The sequence below is a fragment of the Phycodurus eques genome, chromosome 7, assembly GCF_024500275.1.
Source record: "Phycodurus eques isolate BA_2022a chromosome 7, UOR_Pequ_1.1, whole genome shotgun sequence".
NCBI classification, from domain to species: domain Eukaryota; kingdom Metazoa; phylum Chordata; class Actinopteri; order Syngnathiformes; family Syngnathidae; genus Phycodurus; species Phycodurus eques.
In genome coordinates this window covers 2013712-2036446 of record NC_084531.1, presented here as the reverse complement: position 1 = coordinate 2036446, position 22735 = coordinate 2013712, and the positions used below count along the sequence as shown (strand labels likewise).

At 42.4% G+C, this 22735-nt stretch overlaps 1 protein-coding gene across 4 annotated transcripts in view; it reads right to left on the bottom strand.

Moving 5' to 3' along the window:
• The window catches only part of appbp2 (amyloid beta precursor protein (cytoplasmic tail) binding protein 2), an 86798-nt gene that overhangs the window by 21392 nt on the left and 42671 nt on the right, over nt 1-22735 (bottom strand). For all 4 annotated transcript variants that reach the window (XM_061681809.1, XM_061681810.1, XM_061681811.1 and 1 more), the window contains one exon: nt 2722-2846. In XM_061681809.1, the coding sequence (XP_061537793.1) occupies nt 2722-2846 (125 nt within the window). The remainder of the gene's footprint in view (nt 1-2721; nt 2847-22735) is intronic.

The following is a 22735-nucleotide window of genomic DNA, read 5'->3' as shown; positions in this document are numbered from 1 at the left end:
GGACCATGTTCCGCGCCTCCAGTGCTGAGGCGGCCGACCAGAGCTGTGGCCGTAAGGTGGCGGCAACCCCCGAACCTGTTGGTGGACTCCAACGGTGAGGGATGCCGTCAAGCTGAATGTGTCCTATCGGGCCTTTTTGGCCTATGGGACTCCTGAGGCAGCTGTCGGGTACCGGCTGGCCAAGCGGAATGCAGCTTTGGTGGTCGCTGAAGCAAAAACTGGGGCATGGGAGGAATTCCTGTGAGGCCATGGAGAAAGACTTCTGGACGGCTTTGAAGAAATTCTGGTCCACCATACGGCGTCTCAGGAGGGGGAAGCAGTGCACTATCAACACTGTGTATCGTGGGGATGGGGCGCTGCTGACCTCGACTCGGGAAGTTGTGAGTCAGTGGGGAGAATACTTCGAAGTCCTCAAGTCCACCAACATGCCTTCCCACGAGGAAGCAGAATCTGACGTCTCTGAGGCGGGCTCTCCCATTTCTGGGGTTGAGGTCACCGACGTGGTTAAAAAGCTCCTCGGTGGCTAGGCCCCAGGGGTGGATGAGATTCCCCCGGCGTTCCTAAAGGCTCTGGATGTTGTGGGGCTGTACTGGTTGACACACCTCTGCAACATCGCATAGACATCGGGGACAGTGCCTCTGGATTGGCAAACTGGGATGGTATTCCCCCCTTTTTAAGAAGGGGGACCGGAGGGGGTGTTCCAACGATAGGGGGATCACACTCCTCAGCCTCCCCGGTAAGGTCTATTCAGGGGTTCTGGAGAGGAGGGTCTACCGGGAAGTCAAATCTCATATTCAGGAGGAGCGGCGTGGTTTTTGTCCTGGCCATGGAACAGTGGACCAGCTCTACACCCTAGGCAGGTGTCCTCAAGGGTGCAAGGGAGTTCGCCCAACCATGTGTTTTGTGGACTTGGAGAAGACGTTCGACTGTGTCCCGGCCGTTAAGGAGGGGTGGGGGGTGGGGGGGGGGGGGGGTACTATCATGGGTGTGTGTTCCAGTTTTTGTCTTCCCCCTGTTTCACACACACCTGCTCCTGAGAGCATCTTCACCACCTGTGCCTCGTTCACCCTAATTACACCTTGCATTTAACTTCGTGTCTCATTATTTCTCGTCGCCAGTTCGTTGTACCTTGTCGTCGCGTTCCAGCATTCCTTGTTTCCACGTCAGCGACTCACACTAAGACTAGACCCTGTTCCGATTATCAACCTTGCCTTTTTGCCTCACGTTTTTGGATACTGTTGCCTTTTTTGGATTGCCTGCCCGTGTACCGACCTCTGCCCGAATATTAAACCTCTCTTTTTGAAACTGTCCATTTGTTTTGGAGTTGTGCGTTTTTGGGTCCTATCCTCTGTTCCATTCATGACACTCAGCCAGAAAAGGGTGGCGTGCCCTCTCCAGGTCAGGGATGTGATGGAGGAGTTCAAGTATCTTAGGGTTTTGTTCACGAGTGAGGGAAGAATGGAATGGGAGATTGACAGGCGGACCGGTGCAGCATCTCCAGTGTTGCGGACTTTGTATCGGTCTGTTGTGCTGAAGAAGGAGCAAAACAATTTACCGGTCGATCAATGCTACTACCCTCACCAATGGTCACGAGCTGTGGGTTGTGATCAAAAGAACAAGATCCTTGATACAAGCGACCGAAATGAGTTTCCGCCACAGGGTGTCTGGGGTCTCCCTTAGAGATAGGGTGAGAAGCTTGGTCATCTGGGAGGAGCACAGAGTAGAGCCACTGCTCCTCCACATTGAGAGGAGCCAGATGAGGTGGCTGGGGCATCTGATTAGGATGCCTCCTGGACGCCTCCCCGGTGAGGTGAACCGGGGCATGTCCCACTGGGAGGAGACCCACCTCGGGATCCCCCCCGGACGAGCTGGATGAAGTGGCTGGGGAGAGGGAAGCCTGGGCGTCCCTGCTAAAGCTACTGCCCCCGTGACCCGACGTCGGATAAGCGGTAGAAAATGGATGGATGGAAATATGTGGGATTGGGGTAATGTGGAAAATATTTTGTAGTTGGAAAGGTTTGACTTTGTCAAGAAATGTTGAAGCAGGAGGGAATAAGGTAGAATATGGGGGAATGTGGGGAAAATTAGGGTATTTTAATGCGGGAAATTTTGGGGTGTAAAATGTGGAAGTGTGGGAAATGTTGCTCATGTTTGAATGAGAAAAACACAATGCAATACAATAATAAAGAATGTTGGTGTACAATAACGTGTGCATGCTTTCAGCATTCACTCAATAATGCATTACACTTATATAGGCACCTGTTTTTAGTTCAGTTTAGTTTTACAGTAACTTTTAACTGGGAGTGGCATTAAACAGCTTGAATCCTTTTTTTTTTTTTTTTAAGATAATTTTTTTAATTGTCCTCTAATTGTCAAAGTGCTGCTTATTGTGAAGTGAGTTGAGTTGAGTTTATTGCCACCATACCTTTAAAGCTATTATGTCAAGTTTGCTCTTGCAAGTGAAAGCAAAAAAAATCATCCGGGTGACAGCTTGTATCTCGAAAAACTTTGTGTCGCGTTGCTCATATCTCAAGGGACCACTGTTAGGAAAGTTTTATATTTCCCTCTATCATGGCTAAAAAGTCAGTTCTAGTTCAAGAACAACAAAAATGATCATGACACAGTATTACTCAATCATGGGTTGGGTGCATTTTGTTAAGGTACGTTATATTGTATATTTTATGTTCAACAGTATTCATATTCTAATTCACATGTACTCACAGAGCATTATCGAATTTTCCAGAGCTGTACTGGTGAACATAGGATGAATAGGCCAGGTCTTCATGAGCTGTGGCAACATGGATGTTTTTTCCTCCAAATACAGACTGTCTGATGTCCAATGCTGTCTGGGATATGCACAAAAAGAAATTAGTTTTAGATGCATACATGTGTTTTTTATTGAAAAACAGAAAAAGCTAACAGGACTTTCTTAATGATACCTACTGGATGGGCGACACAGAGGACTCACAATCAAAGTTACTACACTATTGTGTTGTGGCAGACAATTTAAGAAATGTCTTAAGATTTGTTTTAATCAGAATCAGAATCATCTTTATTTCCCAAGTTTGTCCAAAAAACACAAGGAATTTGTCTCAGGTAATTGGAGTCACTCTCGTACGACAACAGATAGTCAATTGACAGAGAACACTTTTGAGACATAAAGACATTGAGAAAAACTGTCACTGAGCAATAAAGGGTTGCTAGTTATCTGTTAATGCCAGTACATTATTATTATTATTTTTTTACAAGCTGGCGACCTGATGGCAACCCGAATCTCAGCTGGTTGCAGAAACGTCTACGCGACGTCTCCTGGAGACGAGCTGGGTTGCCAAGGAGTCGGGGTGAGACCTTTTGGTGACTCCTCTATATGCTCACTGAAGAGAAAAACCTTTATGTAGCTTAATGTCATAAAACTGCAAGCAATCGTAACCGAAATCTATGTGGACATCTCTGCTTTGGGCCATGTCAACCTGTGACAATTGAACGATCGGAACTTCTTTTCCTTTCGGCTTGTCCCTTTAGGAGTCGCCATAGCGCGTCATCCTTTTCCATGTACGCCTATCTCCTGCATCCTCCTCTCGAACACCAACTGCCCTCATGTCTTCCCTCACGACATCCATCAACCTTCTCTTTGGTCTTCCTCTCGCTCTCTTTCTTGCCCGGCAGCTCCATCCTCATCATCCTTCTACCAATATACTCACTATTTCTCCTCTGGATGTGTCCAAAACCATCGAAGTCTGCTCTCTCTATCTTTGTCTCCAACATTTCGAACCTTGGCTGTCCCTCTCATGAGCTCATTTCTAACTTTATCCAACCTGGTCACTCCGAGAGCGAACCTCAACATCTTCATTTCCGCCACCTCCAACTCTGCTTCCTGTTGTCTCTTCAGTGCCACTGTCTCTAATCCGTACATCATGGCTGGCCTCACCACTGTTTTATAAATGTTGCCCTTCATCTTCGCAGACTGTCACATAACACACCTGACACCTTCCTCCACCCATTCCCACCTGCTTGGACCCGTTTCGTCACTTTCTGACCTCACTCACCATTGCTCTGGACGGTTGTTTAAAGTCCTATACCCTTGCTATCTCTTCTCCCTGTAGCCTCACTCTTCCCCCACCACCCTCTCATTCATGCATATATATTCAGTTTTACTTCAGTTAATCTTCATTCCTCTGCTTTCCAGTGCATGCCTCCATCTTTCTAACTGTTCCTCCACCTGCTCCCTGCTTTCACTGCAGATCACAATGTCATCTGCAAACATCATCGTCCACGGGGATTCCAGTCTAACCTCAGTTGACAGCCTATGCATCACCACTGCAAACACAAAGGGGCTCAGGGCTGATCCCTGATGCAGTCCCACCGCCACCTTAAATTCGTCTGTCACACCTACAGCACACCTCACCGCTGTTCTGCTGCCCTTGTACATGTCTATTATTATTACAACATACTTCTCTGCCACTGTATACGACCGCATGCAGTACCACAGTTCCACTCTGGGTACTCTGTCATAGGCTTTCTCTAGATCTACTAAGACAGAATGTAGCTCCGTCTGACCTTCTCTGTACTTTTCCATCAACATCCTCAAGGCAAATAATGCAACTGTGCTACTCTATCTAGGCATGAAACAGTACTGTTGCTCGCAAATACTCACTTCTGTCCTGAGTCTATCCTCCACTACTCTTTCCCATAACTTCATTGTGTGGCTCATCAACTTTATTCCTCTATAGTTCCTACAGCTCTGCACATCACCCTTGTTCTTAAAAATGGGCACCAGGACACTTTTCCTCCATTCCTCAGGCATCTTCTCACGCGCAATAATTCTATTAAACAAGCTGGTCAAAAACTCCACAGCCACCTCTCCGAGATGCTTCCATACCTCCACAGGAATGTCTTGAGGACCAACTCCCTTTCAGTTTTTCATCCTATTTAATGCCTTTCTAACTTCCCCCTTACTAATCATTGCCACTTCCTGGTGGACCACACTTGCCTCTTCTATTCTCCCTTATCTCTCATTTTCCTCAACTCCTCAAAGTATTCTTTCCATCTATCTAGCATACTACTGGCACCAGTCAACATATTTCAATTTCTATCCTTAATCACCCTAACCTGCTGCACATCCTTCCCATCTCTATCCCTCTGTCTGGCCAACCTGTATATATCATTTCCTCCTCCTTTAGTGTCCAACCTGGCATACACTTCATCATATCACCTCTACCTTTGCCCTGTGTCGCATCTCAATGTATTCCTTTCGCCTCTCCTCGGTCCTCAGAGTATCCCACTTCTTCTTAGCTAACCTTTTTCCTTGTATTATTTCCTGTACTTTGAGGGTCCACCACCAAGTCTCCTTCTCTCCTTTCCTGCCAGAAGATACACCAAGTACTCTCCTGCCTGCCTCTCTGATCACCTTGGCTTTCGTGGTCCAGTCTTCTGGAAGCTCCTCCTGTCCACCGAGAACCTGTCTCACCTCTTCCCGAAAAGCTGCACAACACTCGTCCTGTCTCAGCTTCCACCACATGGTTCTCTGCTCTGCCTTTGTCTTCCTAATTCCTAATTTTTTTCTCTTTCATAGAAAAACCTTTTAACAGGGGTGGACAAACATTTTGTCTGGTTCTCAAATGAGCACCAGAGGTTGTTGCTTGGTGCTAATTTTTTTCATGACCCACCGAACTCACTGGATGAACTCATGTCTCTTCGTATAAGTCATATTTCTTACTTATTTTTTGTACAAAGAAAGGAATTAAACTTTTTTGTTTAATTACCTCAACACAGTTTCTTCTCCTCTTAAGTCTTTTTGTGTGTGCTTTACATATTACTGTATTAGCCATAGTCTGAGCAAGTTCACAGCTGCTAAAAAGCCTGTAGGCTACATACTATACAGACCTGTAGCAATAAACATTCATTTGGACACTATGTATATATTTCATACATTGCATTCTGTATGTACACTATATTGCCAAAAGTATTCACTTACCTGCCTTAACTCCGATATGAATTTAAGTGACATCCCATTCTTAATCCTTGGGGTTTAATATGACATCAGACCACCCTCTGCAATTATAACATCTTAAACTCTTACGGAAAGGCTTTCCACAAGGTTTAGGAGTGTGTTTACTGGAATTTATGACCATTTTTCCAGAAGCGCATTTGTAAAGCGGCGAGGTCCGCGGCAGCCAAGCCGTCTGGGTTTCATGAAGAAGCAGACCAACCAGCTAGAGAGGGGCGAGCGCGTCTCCCTCAGCTGGACCAGAGGAGCTGTACATCGGCACAAGGCTGGTCGTAGGGGTCCCTCCTATGGCGGGTTTTCAACGCAAATCAGTCACGGGCGAAAAATAAAAATAAAAAACCTTGCCAGTCAGCAGGTCCTCCAGCCTGCGGAAAATGCTGCGTTTGCCAAAGCGCAAGGCAAGGAAAATAAGTGAAGGGAATTCCTGTTTGTACAACCCCAATTCCAATGAATTTGGGGAGTTCTGTTAAACATAGATAAAAACAGAATACAATGACTTGCAACTCATATTCAACCTATATTTAATTGAATTCACTACAAAGACAAGATATTTAATGTTCAAACTAATAATTTTTTTTTTTGCAAATAATCATCAACTTAGAATTTGATGGCTGCAACACTTTCCAAAAAAGCTGGGACAGGGTCATGTTAACCACTGTGTTACATCACCTTTTCTTTAAACAAGATTTAATAAACGTTTGGGAACTGAGGACACTAATTGTTGAAGCTTTGTCGGTGGAATTCTTTCCCATTCTTCTTCAGCTGTTCAACAGTCCGGGGTCTCCGTTGTCGTATTTTACGCTTCATAATTCGCCACACATTTTCAATGGGAGACAGGTCTGGACTGCTGGCAGGCCAGTCTCTTCTTTTACTACGAAGCCACGCTGTTGTAACAGGTGCAGAATGTGGTTTGGCATTGTCTTGCTGAAATAAGCAGGGGCGTCAATGAAAAAGACGTTGCTTGGATGGCACCATATGTTTCTCCAAAACCTGTATGTACCTTTCAGCATTAATGGTGCCTTCATAGATGTGTAAGTTACCCATGTCATTGGCACTAACACAGCCCGATACCATCACAGATGCTGGCTTTTGAACTTTGTGTCCATAACAGGAGGACACGACGTCCACATTTTCCAAAAACAATTTGAAATGTGGACTCGTCGGTCCACAGAACACTTTTCCATTTTGCATCAGTCCATCTTAGATGAGCTCGGGCCTATAGAAGCCGGCGGCGTTTCTGGGTGTTGTTGATAAATGGCTTTTACTTTGCATAGTAGAGTTTCAAGTTGCACTTACGGATGTAGCGCCGAACTGTATTTACTGACATTGGTTTTCTGAAGTGTTCCTGAGCCCATGTGGTGATATCCTTTACAAATTGATGTCGGTATTTGATGCAGTGAGGGATCGGTCCTCGAGTCCAGCAATACTGTGTGCGTCCGAGAGATTAACTTTTAACGTTTTTCCCCTCATCTTGTTACATTTTTATGTTTTATTTCTATCTTCATTTTTACTTTTTCAGATTATTTTGAATTTTTGAGTGGAGTAGCCCGTTTTCAGGCCTACTAGCATCAGCCGCACCACTGCCAGACACCAACGAGGGTTTTTGGCTATCCCACAGCCTTCGCCTCTAAAACAAGACTATGTGTCCCCATCCTGCCTCAAAGTCTGCGCGGACCAGCTCGCTCCAGGCTTCACACAGATCTTCAATAAATCTCTGGAACTGTGCGAAGTACCATCCTGTTTCAAACGCTCCACCATCATTCCAGTCCCCAAGAAACCTACAATCTCGGGTCTAAATGACTATAGGCCTGTCGCCTTGACATCTGTGGTCATGAAGTCATTTGAACGTCTCATGGTGGACCACCTCAAGAGTGTCACAGGTCCCCTGCTGGACCCCCTGCAGTTTGCGTACCGAGCGAACAGGTCTGCGGATGTCAACATGGGACGACACTTCATCCTAGAACACCTCGACAGTGCAGGGGCCTACGCAAGGATCCTGTTCGTGGACTTGAGCTCAGCTTTCAACACCATCATCACTGAACTCCTTTCCTCCAAGGTTCTCCAACTCAGCATCTCGCCTGCCATCTGCCAGTGGATTTATAGCTTTCTCACGGGCAGGACACATCAGGTGAGGCTGGGGGGGAGACCACCTCATCCACACGAAGCATCAGCAATGGGCTGTCAAAACTCCTGAAGTTTGCAGATGACACCACTGTCATCGGCCTCATGAAAGACGGTGAAGAGTCCGCATATCGACAGGAAGTGGAGCGGCTGGAGCTGTGGTGCAGCTCACACAACCTGGAGCTGAACACGCTCATGACTGTAGAGATGATCGTGGACTTCAGAAGGCATCCTTTGCCACAGCTCCCCCTTACGCTGTCCCGCTGTGTTGTGTCAAACGTCGAGACCTTCAAGTTTTTGTGAATTACAGTCTCTCAGGACCTGAAGTGAGCGATCAACATCAACTCCGTCCTCAAAAAGGCCCAGCAGAGGATGTACTTCCTGCGGCTTCTGAGAAAGCACGGCCTGCCACAGGAGCTGCTGAGGCAGTTCTACACAGCGGTCATCGAATCAGTCCTGTGTTCTTGCATCACAGTCTGGTTTGGTGATGCTACAAAAAAGGACAAACTCCGACTGCATCGGCAATCGAAACTGCTGAAAAGATTGTCGGTACCCCCCTCCCCACCCTTGAGGACTTGCACGCTGGCAGAACTAAGACAAGAGTGTGCAAAATCCTCTCGGACCCTCCACATCCCGGTCACTGACTCTTCCAGCTCCTTCCCTCAGGTAGGCGCTACCAATCAATGCAAACTAGAACTAGCAGACAATCCAACAGCTTCTTCCCTCTTGCCATCAACTTCTTAAACAGCTAATTTATTCCATTACAACATGCTGTAAATTTTTTGTCTCGAGTCACATTTCTGTAGTCTAATAGTCTCGCCACCCTGCACTATTTGCATATCTGTTGTTGACCAATACTGGCCACTCATGCCAGAGTAGCATCTGCACCAATTTTACACTGATTGAGGAGTATCTGCAACATTTGCACAATTGACATTGTCCCAAATTATCGCACTACCAGTCTCTTTAAACTGCATACATTCCTTGAAGTCTCGGCGCCCTTTGCACAATGGTCATTGCACCGGACTATTGCTATATTAGTCATTCAAACTGCATGATTAGTCATGCAAATTGCTAGAAGACTCTGCATCGTTTTGCACAAATGTAAAAAAAAATAAAAGAATAAATTGTACCAGCATTACCAGATAACTAGCAACCTTTTATTGATCAGTGACTGTTTTTCTCAATGTCTTTATGTCTCAAATGCATTCTCTGTCTGTTGTCGTACTAGAGCGGCTCCAACTACCGCAGACAAATTCCTTGTGTGTTTTTGGACTGACTTGGAAAATAAAGATGATTCTGATTCTGAGTTTGTAGATAATTGGCCTTAGTTCCGGAAGACTCCCAGCTTGATGAGGGTGGACAGCCTTCACCCGAACGTTGTAGACGCCATCACTCGTTCTAGAATCATAGATTACTGTTTGAGCTTTCCATGACAGTACACACTAGAGCAAGCCGGGACACAGGTGATTAGCGAGCCTGTTAGAACGGGTGTGGAGTCTATAAGGTTCAGGTTAACTAGCGCTATGCTGGACTCTAAGAACACCAATAGCCCTTATGTAGATGACAGCGGCATACTACACATTCTGATCCACTACCCACTTATGCATTGCAGATCGTTATGCTTTCTACTGAAGTAGCACTGTTTGATGAGATTAAGCACTCTTCCCGGTTCGTTCCCCCGATGACAAGTTGAAAAAGAACTACCAGATTCCTGCAGTATTAATCTCTTGCCGAGCCCACAGCAACTCGAAATATAACAATCAATCTTATTAATATTACTACAAAAATACTCATGGGGCAAATAGCAACGTTCAGCCCACTTTAATAAAAATCGGTCTTATGAATATTAGATCACTTTCCTCAAAAGCTTTACGAGTCAATTATCTTATCAGAGACCATGATCTTAATATGATTGGTCTTTGAGAGACTTGGTTAAAACCAAATGAGTTCTACCCGTTAATGAGGCGTCTCCCCCAAACTTTGTGAGTTCACATGCTGCGTGTTCTATTAAGAAGGGAGGAGGTGTTGCCCTCATCTCCGAATCCATTTTCAACCTTATCCCTAGGCAAAAAATAAATAAAATAAAAACATCGAGGCTCTTGTTATGCGATCTACAACACCATTGCCATTCTCTCTTGCTGTTATCTTACTCTGGCATTTTTTATGTATTCTAAGAATTTACTGTTGACTTGATGACCCACGCAGAAAATATATTAATCATGGGTGACTTTAATTTTCGCATGAATTCCCCGTCGGAACTTCTTAAAGTAGCGTTTCAGACAATAATTGATACTTTTGGTTTTGTGCAATTAATACATAACCGACCCATAATAACGGTAATACTTTAGATTTAGTTTTAACCCAGGGCATTGCGACCTCAAATGTAATGGCACTTCCCTATACCTTTGTCCGACCATGACTTCATAAAATTTAAAGTCTTGGCCCATTGCCATCATTCTGACCAAAACCAAACTATAGCAGCTGTAGCAAAGCAAAGCAAATGTATTTATATAGCGCATTTCATACACAAGGTAACTCAATGTGCTTTACATGATTAAAAGCATTTAAAAAAAAAAAAAAAAAAAACAGCTTATAAACATTTAAAACAAAGAGAAAAAATAAAAATACAAAACGGCATACAGTGCAAGAAATACCATTTAAAAGTGGAAATGCTATAAAAAGCATGGGAAAAAAAACAATAATTTTTAAACTGGACTTAAAAACATGCACACTTGGCTAACGTCACTTCTGTTGGCAACTTATTCCATTTGTGTGCAGCATAATATCTAAATGCTGCCATGTTTGCTTTGGACTCTGTGCCCCCTATTTGACCTGAGTCTGTCGATCTCAGAGCCCTACTGGTTTTATATCCCATTAGCATTTCATTCATGTATTCAGGTCTTAAACCGTTTAGTGATTTATAGAGCAGCAGCAGAACTTTAAAATCTATTGTAAAGCTGACTGGAAGCCAGTGTAAAGACTTTAGAATTGGAGTAATATGCTCTGACCTTTTTGTTCAGCTCAGAACCCAAGCCGCAGCATTCTGAATGAGCTGCAGCTGTTTAATGCTCTTTTTAGGGAGTCCAGTCAGAAGACCATTACAATAGTAAAGTCTACTTGAGATAAAAGCATGGATGAGCTTCTCCTGGTCTGCTTGACATATGCAAGCCTTCACTTTGGATATGTACTAGAAGGCCGTTTCAGTAATTGATTTGATATGAATATTGAAAGTCAGGTCGGAATCTATCAAAACACCAAGGTTTCGGACTTGATCTTTGGTTTTTAAAGAGAGTGACTCCAGGTATTTACTAACAGCAATTATTTTCTTTATTGCCAAAAACAATTATCTCAGTTTTGTTGTGGTTTAATTCAAGATAATTTTGGCTCATCCAGATATGTATCTGTTTTAGACAGTGCCATAACACCTGAATTGAACTGTAGTCATCTGGAGAGACTGCTCGATATAACTGTGTGTCATATGCATAGCTATGATAGTCAATATTAAAGTTCTGTAGAATTTGACCCAGGGTAGCATATACAGGCTGAACAGGAGGGGTCGAAGAACTGACCCTTGAGGGACCCCATAGGTCATTGCCATTTGATGAGATTGAGCAATTCCAATGATTACACAATAACTCCTTTCCTCCAGGTAGGACTGCTCCATGTAGTCCTACCCACGTTTCCAACCTCTTCAGCAGTATATTATGATCTACCATATCAAAAGCCGCACTGAGGGCCAACAGGACCCGAATTGACACCTTTCCCGAGTCAGTATTCAACCTTATATAATTTAGCCCTTTGATAAGAGCAGATTCTGTAGTGATTGAAAGTCCATTTAAGTTCAAGAAATTGCTGAGTTGATTCAAAAAAACTCTCCACAATCTTGAAAGGGAGATTTGAGATGGGTCTTTAGCTTGCTAACATGGAAGCGTCCAGCGCTCTATTTTTTAGCAGAGGCTTAATGGCAGCTACTTTAAGAGCTTAATAAAACTCTCCTGACTGAAGTGAGCAATTGATTATTTGCTGCAAATCAGCTAGCACAGACTTCGCAATAGCTTTGAAAAAGTCAGATGGTATTGAGTCAAAACAGCTCGTTGATGGTTTCAGCAACTGAACCGTTTTCTCTACAGTTTTTTGATAAATTTTATCAAGTTCTGACATGGTAACATACATTTTCCCGGGTGGCTTCAGATGTAGTATCATTGTATAATTTAGCTGATTTCTGCTAATATTGAACCTGATGGATTGCATTTTTTCACTAAAATAACAATCAAATACATTGCATTTATCTGCTGTTAGGAGTTCTGGAGCTATCTGATGCGGGGGTGGGGGTGGGGGCTGGGGGTGTGTGAGCCTGTCAACCACAGCAAAAAGAGTGTGAGTATTGTTGAAGTTCTTACTGATGATTTCAGAAAAGTGTTGCTGTCTAGCCCTGACTAACGCTTGGCTAAAATGAAAACGACTTTGTCTGTAGAGGTCATAGTCAATTTTGAGCTTAGTTTTTCTCCACATACGTTCGGCTTTCCTACACTTTGATTTTGAGGTCTTTACCATCATTGTGCTCCTCCACAGTGTTCCTGGTCGCCTCAAGATTGTCTTAGTTTGAATAGGAGCGACAGCATTCATGACATTTGAGATTTTACAGATGCAATTATCCAAACGTTCATCAACTGTCTCAGCATTTGCTGGTGTTGCCTCTTTTAAAATGGTATTCCAGCTTCTTTCTGTTAAACGCATTTCATTTAGTAACAATAAGTCCAGATCATCGGTTGTAATGATGTCATTAATCAACATTGATTTATTACCCAGTGACCAGATATTGAAAAGAGCTCGGCTCGCAGAGATAACTGGAGACAATGGTTTGATAGATTCACATTTTATCCTCACTAAGTGTGTAGTTGTACTTTTTTTGTGCCATATTTCTTTGACCAACTTTCTGTCCCTTGTAATTCCAGGGATGAGAAATGCCTGATCTCTATAGGGGTCTGACTTATTCTGGAAAAGACCCCGCAGATATCAGTCAGATTCACAGATTTTTCATGGCTGGAGGAGGGGCCCATCGCATCTTAGTGGACGGTGGTTTCAGGCGAGGGGGGATGGGAGGGACATCTTGGCGTGGTGTGCATTGGATTCCAATCTTGACAATCGTCTTCATCCTGTCCGTCACACCGAGCAGAGAATTTAGGTTAGTAGAGAGTGAGTTTTGCGTTGGGCTTTGAATCCGTCTGCGCCTCGTGTTGCCTTATCTCCTGTTCCTCTGATTGTTTGGGAACAATTGCATCGCCAAGGCCAGTGTTTCCTTTTTGGGCCGCTGAATGACGTACACAGTAAAAAAATATTGGCAGCCAATAACTTAACCCCTTGTCTATTTAGACAGAAACCGTCTGCGCTCCCAAAAAATTCAGAAATTTTCAATGAAACTCACGGATTCTGCCGTACACACTTTTTTGACCCACATATTTAATTGACTGAGCCTAGAGTATCGTTCATCTCCAAATCATACAAGTGGGAGAGGTCCACTAATAAAAACTTCAGCATCCAAACATTGCACTTTTGTTAGGAGATCAATGAAATCTTGCTTCAGTACCTCTGATTGGTGCTTCAGAATATCCAGGACCCCTGTGTGTATAATGACTGATTTCACAGTTGGGTGCTGATTAGTGATCTCCAGGATTTTTTTTTAGAGAGATCAGACACCATGTCATTGGTAAAACACAGTAATTTGGTGTTCTTCTCACTGCAAAAACGTTTCACATCCTTGACAGCTCCATCACAAACTATTAATGTTTGGGGTGCCATTTTTTTCTTGGATGATTGAGTTCCATAACTTTCAGGGGTGGTGGGGGATGAGCATTTTTGGCCAGGGTCTTGTAAAAGTGGCTCAAATCTATTTGTAAGTCTGATGTCAATGTTTTGCATTGACTCGCGTCCTTTTTTCTTGCCCTTCGCTGTAGCGACCGTCCACGGCCGCTCACTCGGCGTTGAAGCGGCCCGCAACGTAGACCTGCCGGATTCCTCGGTAATCTGCTGGTGTTGTGTCCTCCCTTTTAGGTGCTGTCCCATCTCTTTGGGCTTTGCTCCCAGTAAATTCCAGGAAGAACTGCTGGATGGTCCATTACTGTTTCCACAGTACACATCCGTCCTCGCACCATGTACAGACCCATTCCCAAAAAATTTTAATATCATGGAAAGGTTTCTTTATTTTCCTAATTCAATTCAAAAAGTTAAACTTTCATCGATTATATATTCATGGCCCACAATTTAATTTGTCATATTTTGTCCTTCCACGAGACTTTCCATTGCACTCTGTGAACAGCCAGCCTCCTTAGCTATGAACTTTTGTGGCTTACCCATCCTGTGAAGGGTATGAATGATGGTCTTCTGGCCAGTTGTCAAGTCTGCAGTCTTCCCCTTATTGAACCCAACTCAGACAATTGAACCAAACTGAAGCAATTTAATGACACCTGGGGAAACCTGTGCTGGTGCTTTGAGTTTAGTAGATGATTAGTGTGTGATACTCAGTTTAAAACTTTTATGGCCTGCAAAATTTGGGCTGATTTCTTCACAGTATTCTAATTTTTTGAATTCCTGATTTCGTGGGGTTTATGAGCTAGAAGCCTAAATTATGTCAAAATAAACAAAAACTTGAAATTGTTTAAATTGTGGGCCCTGAATCTATAACCTATGAAAGTTTAACTTTTAGAATGGAATCATGGAAATAAACAATATTTTCCATGAGAATCACATTTTTTGTAAAGGGTCTGTAATTCATGGTAATGTGACCTCTGAGTATTATAATGTCACTTGCGGAGTCCCGCAGGGATCGGTACTCGTCCCTCTTTCCTTCCGTATTAATATGCTCCTGCTTGTTAGTATCATACGCAAACAAAAGATCAGCTTTCACTGTTATGCTGACGATCCTCAGCTTTACATGCCATTAAAACTAACTAGCCCATGCGATTGCTCTAATCTGGAGTTGTGTCCTGCTGTGATTAAACAGTGAATGTCCTGTAAATTTTCGCTCCTTAACCACAAAAAAAAAACCTGAGCTGTTGATTATTGGCCCTGCTAAAGATAGACACTTCTTTAAGGACACGAGTTTTGACAAAAGCACCATTACACAAAGTGAGTCAGCAAAAATACCCGGCTTGATATTTGATTCAACTCTCTCCTTTCAAACGCACATTAAGAATATTACCAAATGTGCGTTTTTTCATCTTCGCGATATCGCTAAGCTACGGCCCGTCCTGTCCACTAGTGACACAGAGATCATAGACCACAGTCACATTTATTACACCTCACCTCGACTATTGTAACGTGGCTTTCTGGTCTTCCCATGTCTCGTATTAAAAGCCTGCAATTAGTACAAAACACTGCAGCAAGACTTTTGACGAGGACGAGAAAGTTCGATCATGTTACCCTCATTCCCACTTGCATTGGCTCCCGGGCTACTTGAAATGCGATTTTAAGGTCCTGTTACTTACTCATAAAATATTCCACGGGTCACCTCCCTCTAATCTCGCTGATTTAGTTGTACCGTATGTTCCATCCCGAAAACTATGCTGGTCTTTTAGTGACTCCGAGAGCCAGAAAGACGTCCGCAGGCTCTCGAGCATTTTCTATTCGGGCTACAGTACTCTGGAATGCCGTACCCGTAGATATTAGAGCTGATACCTCAGTAGAAATGTTAAAATCCAGACTTAGGACATATTATTGAAATAGCATTTGAAAAGTGGGGAAAACAACATGCAACATCTCTCCAACATTGCTCTGTTGATTTGGTCTGTGGTCTTTGACCTTGAGATGATAAATAAACTTATTTGTGCCTGAATTGCGACGAAGACACATACCTGTCCGATGTTTGGGGTTTTAGCAGGATGGGGCGACGGCTTACACAGCCAGCGCATCAATGGCCGTTCCTCGTCCTATTTTTGGTGACCACCTCATTTCCAGGTTTGCTGACACTCTGGCCCCCTTGGTCCCCTGATGTGTCCATTTGTTATTATTTTATGTGGGGACACCTCGAAGCACGTGTGTATGCGCATAGAGCCCGTAAACGGGACGAGTTGAAAGAAGCTATTCACATGGAAGTCACCCAAATAAACAGCAACGCCTTCAGAAATGCATCAAGGAAAACGGACACCACAGGATGAATGTTCTTTTCCACACTTGATTGTGTCAAATGCTATTTCAATACGAACACATTGATAATTTTTTTTGGAGCCACCATTTTTTACTTTGTGAGCTTTTCAAAAACACCTGTCCTTTCTGCCCCACCCTGTTTAAGAGGTGAAATAATCCATCCATCCATTTTCTGTACCGCTTACCCTCACGAGGGTCGCGGGCGTGCTGGAGCCTATCCTAGCTATCTTCGGGCGAGAGGCAGGGCACAACCCTGAACTGGTCGCCAGCCAATCGCAGGGCACATAGAAACATATATATATATATACACAATAATAAAGTTTTAATGAACAAAAATAAATCCGATTACATGCAATTAAATATTTTAAAAAGAAAATTTGTTAGAACATCAATTGTATCATAGTGTAAATCAAGAAAAGAGAAGGAATTACTACAATTAAAATGTCAATACAATGAATTAACGACGAGCAAAATTGCCTCAAATTTGATGTGACCAAATCAGTCCTATTAAGATGAAGGGGAGAAAGCTAGAAATCTCCTGGAAAGAAATGATGATGATCAAAAATAATGCAGACAGACATGGTCATCAATTTAATCAAAATGGAAGATGGAAAGAGTTTAATTGATCGAGTTGAAATAAATGCAACATTTACAAACTATTATATAAAGAATTATATAAATCCGAGTATCCTGATAATCCCGAAAAGCAAACAGTCTCTTATTAAATTTAGATTCCCACCCAAAATACGATAAAAGGCCATGGCTAAAAGGATAGAAACTATCATTCCATATCTGATTAATAAAGACCAAAATGGGTTTGTTTTTGGTAGACAAGCATTTCATAATACAAGTGTATTATTTCTCAAACAAAACGCTGAAGGACATGCAATTCTGTCATCAGACGTCGATAAAGCCTTTGACAAGATCGAATGGGGATATTTGTTTGAGGTCTTCAAAAGATTTGGATTCGGGGGAAAGTCATCTTAGGTGGAATAAACTACTATACACTGAACCAACAGTTGAAATTATAACAATTAATCAAATTTCATATTAATTAATTATTTATTTGTATTCAGAACTTTTAGCCATGGCAATACGCCAATCATCAGAAATCACAGGTGTCACGATAGGAGAGACTGAACATCCCGCTTTTATTCGCTATTTCCTGGTCTGTACCTCAACTAAATCATTATATCAACTTCTGATCACATTTGGACAATTATAAAATTAATAATTGTAAAAGTGCTCTGTTGCTACTAAATAAAGAAGAGAGAGAGTATCCAACAATTCACACAAGTTGCGCATTTGCGCCAGATGGGTTTACATACATGTATTTAGGAATTAAAATAACGTCTGACGAAAACATTGTATCAACAAATTATGATCCATTGATGGAAAACAGGCGGCACGGTGGGCTACTGGTTAGAGCGTCAGCCTCACAGTTCTGAGGACCCGGGTTCGATCCCCGGCCCCGCCTGTGTGGAGTTTGCATGTTCTCCCCGTGCCTGCGTGGCTTTTCTCCGGGCGCTCCGGTTTCCTCCCACGTCCCAAAAACATGCATTAATTGGAGACTCTAAAATTGTCCATAGGTGTGACTGTGAGTGTGAATGGTTGTTTGTTTGTATGTGCCCTGCGGTTGGCTGGCAACCAGTTGAGGGTGTACCCCGCCTCCTGTCCGATGACGGCTGGGATCGGCTCCAGCACTCCCGCGACCCGCGTGAGGAGAAGCGGCTCAGAAAATGGGTGGATGGATGATGGAAAACATGACGGAAATGTTGAATAAATGGAATTATTCGCCAATTTCTATGATTGGGCGAATCTATATTATGAAAATGTCAAGTTTGCCTAAATTTCTTTACTTATTCCAATCAAATCCCTTTCCTTTACCGGTATCCTTCTTTTCTACACTAAGGGGGAAAAAAAATATTCTCCCTTTTCTTGGAAAAATAAAACAACTGAGATTTACTTCATTTACCATATGATAGGGGAGGATTTAAATTGCCTCATATGAAACTATATTATTGGGCGGCTTAGCTTGGAGCAGCCATGTTATTTTTCTGTATTTTTTTTTGTCTTCTTCAGGCAAGAGAGACCAAACACTAAACAATGGATTAAAGAAATGTCCTATACTTTTGCATTACAAGAAATTAACGTATAAGAGGTAAAGCTGAATAATTCTATATGTGGACACCCTTTATACAATTTATGGATAACTTGACAGCACATTTGTGAAGTAATATTACAATAAAATATATGGCTTTTTTGACTTTATATAAAACTGTATAGTCCTCAGAATCACTGGATTATGACAAGAAAGAGATATTTCTATAATTGGGTTAGGGTTTTACATTATACAGTTCAGTCATCCACCCTGTATCTTTTTCTTTACGTTTGTCTGAAACTTTTGTAGTAGAGTCCCTCTGTATGTTACCCTGTAGTTCCCCCGTTAGATTTAATTACATTTTCTATATAAAAAAAAAAAAAAACTACTCTCGAGACACAACTTCGGGATTTCCACTCAGAGATCCCTACCACACGACAACGCATGGCTAACGAAGTAACCAATTCTTGGTCGCCAAGTACCACGTGAAGAGTAACCATTGTCGTTCTCGACACTTGAAGTGTAACCCTAAACTAAAATAGGTAGACCATAACCATGCTGTTGTCGCTCTTCCTGACGGTTTACGCTCACACGCAGATTGCTAACATTTTGATGAATGACAGGCTACGTGAAATTGCTCCCTCGCTAGACAGTTTAGCAATGGATAGAATTCTCCAAAATTTGGGACCCCTCGGCTGAATCAAAATTGTTCATTCTATGGCCCAGACAGGCCCCATTAATCCGGCCCATCTCGGGTTTTTGTCCTTATAAGTGCCGCAGCTCTGCATGTCAATCCTAAATTCCGAGAGAGAGCCTTCTTTGTCACTCGCCCAATCACCAACGCCCTCAAAGATGCCACTTTGCATATTGAGGATGTCCTACAGCACCACCTGCCGCCTGGCAGTTACGACAGCCAAATTGTGTTTTCTACGTTTTTCAAGCAACATAAATTCGAATGTGACCCTGAAATATTTTAACAATTTAAATTTGAAGGAACTCGGGCAATTGACATCAGCAACGCTAAGACGCCAGATCCCCTGTTTGCGCAGTCCTGGTCTGCTACAGACCTTAACTTCGTGGCCCTAACCATCCTCGGTCACTGCATAATTTTCAGCATAGCCAAGCTGCCCTACCAAAAGACCCAGAAGCTGTGGAACTGCTTAGAACAGCACTACAATACCCACCCAAGGTCTTCCATAGGGCTGAACCCGAACCTGACCCCCTACAGACAGTGGAGGAGGTCCTCCTTGACCTAAATTGCCCCCCCGGACCGCTCCACCCCCTTTTAATCCTAGATTAAGGTTTCATTCTTTCGTCAAGATTAGAACCTCTACTTGGCACGTTCCCTCTCCTTGATTGATGAATTAGGTTCTACACCTAACTATTATTCCCCCTGTGTGCTAAGTTGAAGCTAGTTTTCGCTTCTCCTTTTTCTTCAGAACCTGTTGAGTTCTCCTCTTGTTTTTGTTTTTTTCCGAGGACTCTACACATAGTTAGTGTTTATCCCGAGTATTAGCTTCTCCCCGGTCCCGAATTATTGTTCTCGCTGCCATCCCAACACATTTATACATTTTTCTCTCCACACACATCTATACCTACAATGACTTCTATATTCACATACAGGCACACCTTGAGTAAGAAATTGTCATAGACAACTTTTATGGCCGAAAAGGGGAATATTATGCACTAATGTAGTTTGGTAATTTCATTGTTGTGTGTACTTGCCAACCTGTGCCACCTTCCAAGGAGACGTCGCCTAGACCCACCGTCGAGCTGGATCAAGCCAATGAAGGCGGGATTTGTAGCGAGTGCCAACAGCAACTCCCACAAATGATAAACTCTGCATTCCTCCCTGCTGCCCCGCTGAGCCAGACGGTCACAGGAACCCTGGTTTATGTCACCCGGACCTTAAACTAATTAACAGCTCCCCTACAAATCTGGGTTTCATTCATCAAATACCCTTTGTTGTGCAGAACTGAGATGCCGAGCAAAAGGTTGGAAGAACCTCTTCCCAAATGTGACTAGGAACTCAAAATAAAGTTCAATGGACCATTTGTTGTTTTCTCTTGGCCAAGCGCTCTGGGACAATTGCTGGAACGCTGGCGGTGGAGAGATACTGCAAGCAGGCCGCGAACTGTGCCCAGTTTTCACAGAATTTAAATGTCTGTTTTGATATTTTACAAACTTTGCGCTCAGTGCAGATTATGACATCATTGTCACCAATGATTGTTTCCCCACAGGTCTGCTGGTTAAATCTGTTTGTCAACTGAATCACAAATATTAAGTGCTCTTAGCCACCGCATAAGGCTGAAACACTCATTGCATATATTAGGGTGTGTGCATGACAATGCAAAAGCTGGGAACCAATTTCTTTATCTTAGATCCAATAATTAATTTCGTATTCCACTGGTAAATTCTAGAACGAATTTTAAAAGTCAGAGGCGTGGTCTCTCCTCTCACTAGAAACCCTCGAGGTCAACCGTCTTCGCTCCTTGGTACAAAAAGCCAGAGCCTTTGTTACTCTGAGCTCTTTGCTTCTCCTGCCTGCCGAAGACACTGGCGCACCGGCAGGGAGCCCCACCTCTCACCACGAGGTGGCGGAGACGAAACTACATTTTTGTACGTGTAGGGCAGCTTACAAATAAAAGATCCGTCAGGAAGGAATTGCGGTGCAAGTTTTCCCTAAGCCCGTGGCGGACCAACGCCACCCCAAGATTCCTTTTTCTTCAAATCCACCTGATGGCGCCCTTGCCCATCCAGCGGGAGAAGCGACTTGCCTGTCTAAATTCTGTTCTATCCAACGTGAGTACAGCATGCTGTTTCCTAGGTACAAATTCATGCATAATCGGGCTTAACTCACGGTCACAAAGTTCTCAGCTCTCGCATTGTCAACGCACATTCTCATTCCACCCTCAGATCACGAGTTCAGCCATTCACCTTATATTTTGTTCTTTACGTACGTTTGCTTGTAATCTTTGTAGTCCAGTCCCTCTGCATTTTTCCCTGTAGTTTTCCCCCTTAGGTTTAATGACATTTTCGATAAAATTCCACCTCCTGTTGTCGTTTTGTGTGTTTGAGTGAAATAGTAAAAACTGCTGTAATCGAGAACTATTCATTTTTATGAATGTTGCGAGCCTACTACGTACTGAGATTGATCGAGGTTTTTCGTCACTTTTCCTAAATTTTACGAATATAAAAAGCGACATAGTGCCCTTTACGCAACAAATCTAGTTTGGTTGTAACGTTAAAACGTACATCGAATGACACGATAAATAAGAAATTAAATGTGTAAAAACAAAGAAACATTTCTCTCACAAAATAGCTACATTTTAAAATACAATAAATATTTAACAATACTGTGGAGTTTAGGAAACAAACTTGCTGTCTGTGCCACAAAATGCAACAAGTTAAACACTGAGTTAACACCGTAACAACAATGTGAACAAAGTACACATTACAAACACTGACTACACTACACCACCACATTACACTACAGGGGTAGAAGTGTATATGTGTGTATATAAGTATGTGTATATAAGTGTGTATATATATATATATATGTATATATATATATACATATATATATATATATATATATACATACATATATACATATATATATATATATATATACATACATATATACATATATATATATATATATATATATATACATACATATATATACATATATACATACATATATACATACATATATATATATATATATATACATACATACATATATATACATATACATATATACATACATATATATATATATATATATATATATATATATATACACATATATACATACATATATACATATACACATATATACATACATATATACATATACACATATATACATACATATATACATATACATATATATACACACACACACATATATATATATATATATATATTAGGGTTGGTAGCACTGTGAGCTCATGTGTCTGAATGGAGGAACACAATGGACCTGATGTGTTGCGGTTCTGGCCTTTCAAAGCTGACACATTTTTGGTTTCGATACAGAACTGTTCCAGCCTCAGTAAAAATGGTATTCATGCCAAATACGGAAAAAGCCTCTCTCCCTCTCTGTAATGCTTCCCATAGTTATATTGCATTTTTGTGTATGATTTTTTAAAATTGTGACGTGATAGTCATGGTATTGAGAAATGGATTAGGTCACATAAATTCCTATATAAGACTCATGTGTAAAATGCACCACCCACCACTGGTAGTGTATATACAGAATTTGTAACAACACACCGATAAAAACAAGGTAAACAACTTTGTTCTGGGGCTGGAACGGATTGGGATACGGATGGGATACATTGTTTCGTTTCAGAAAC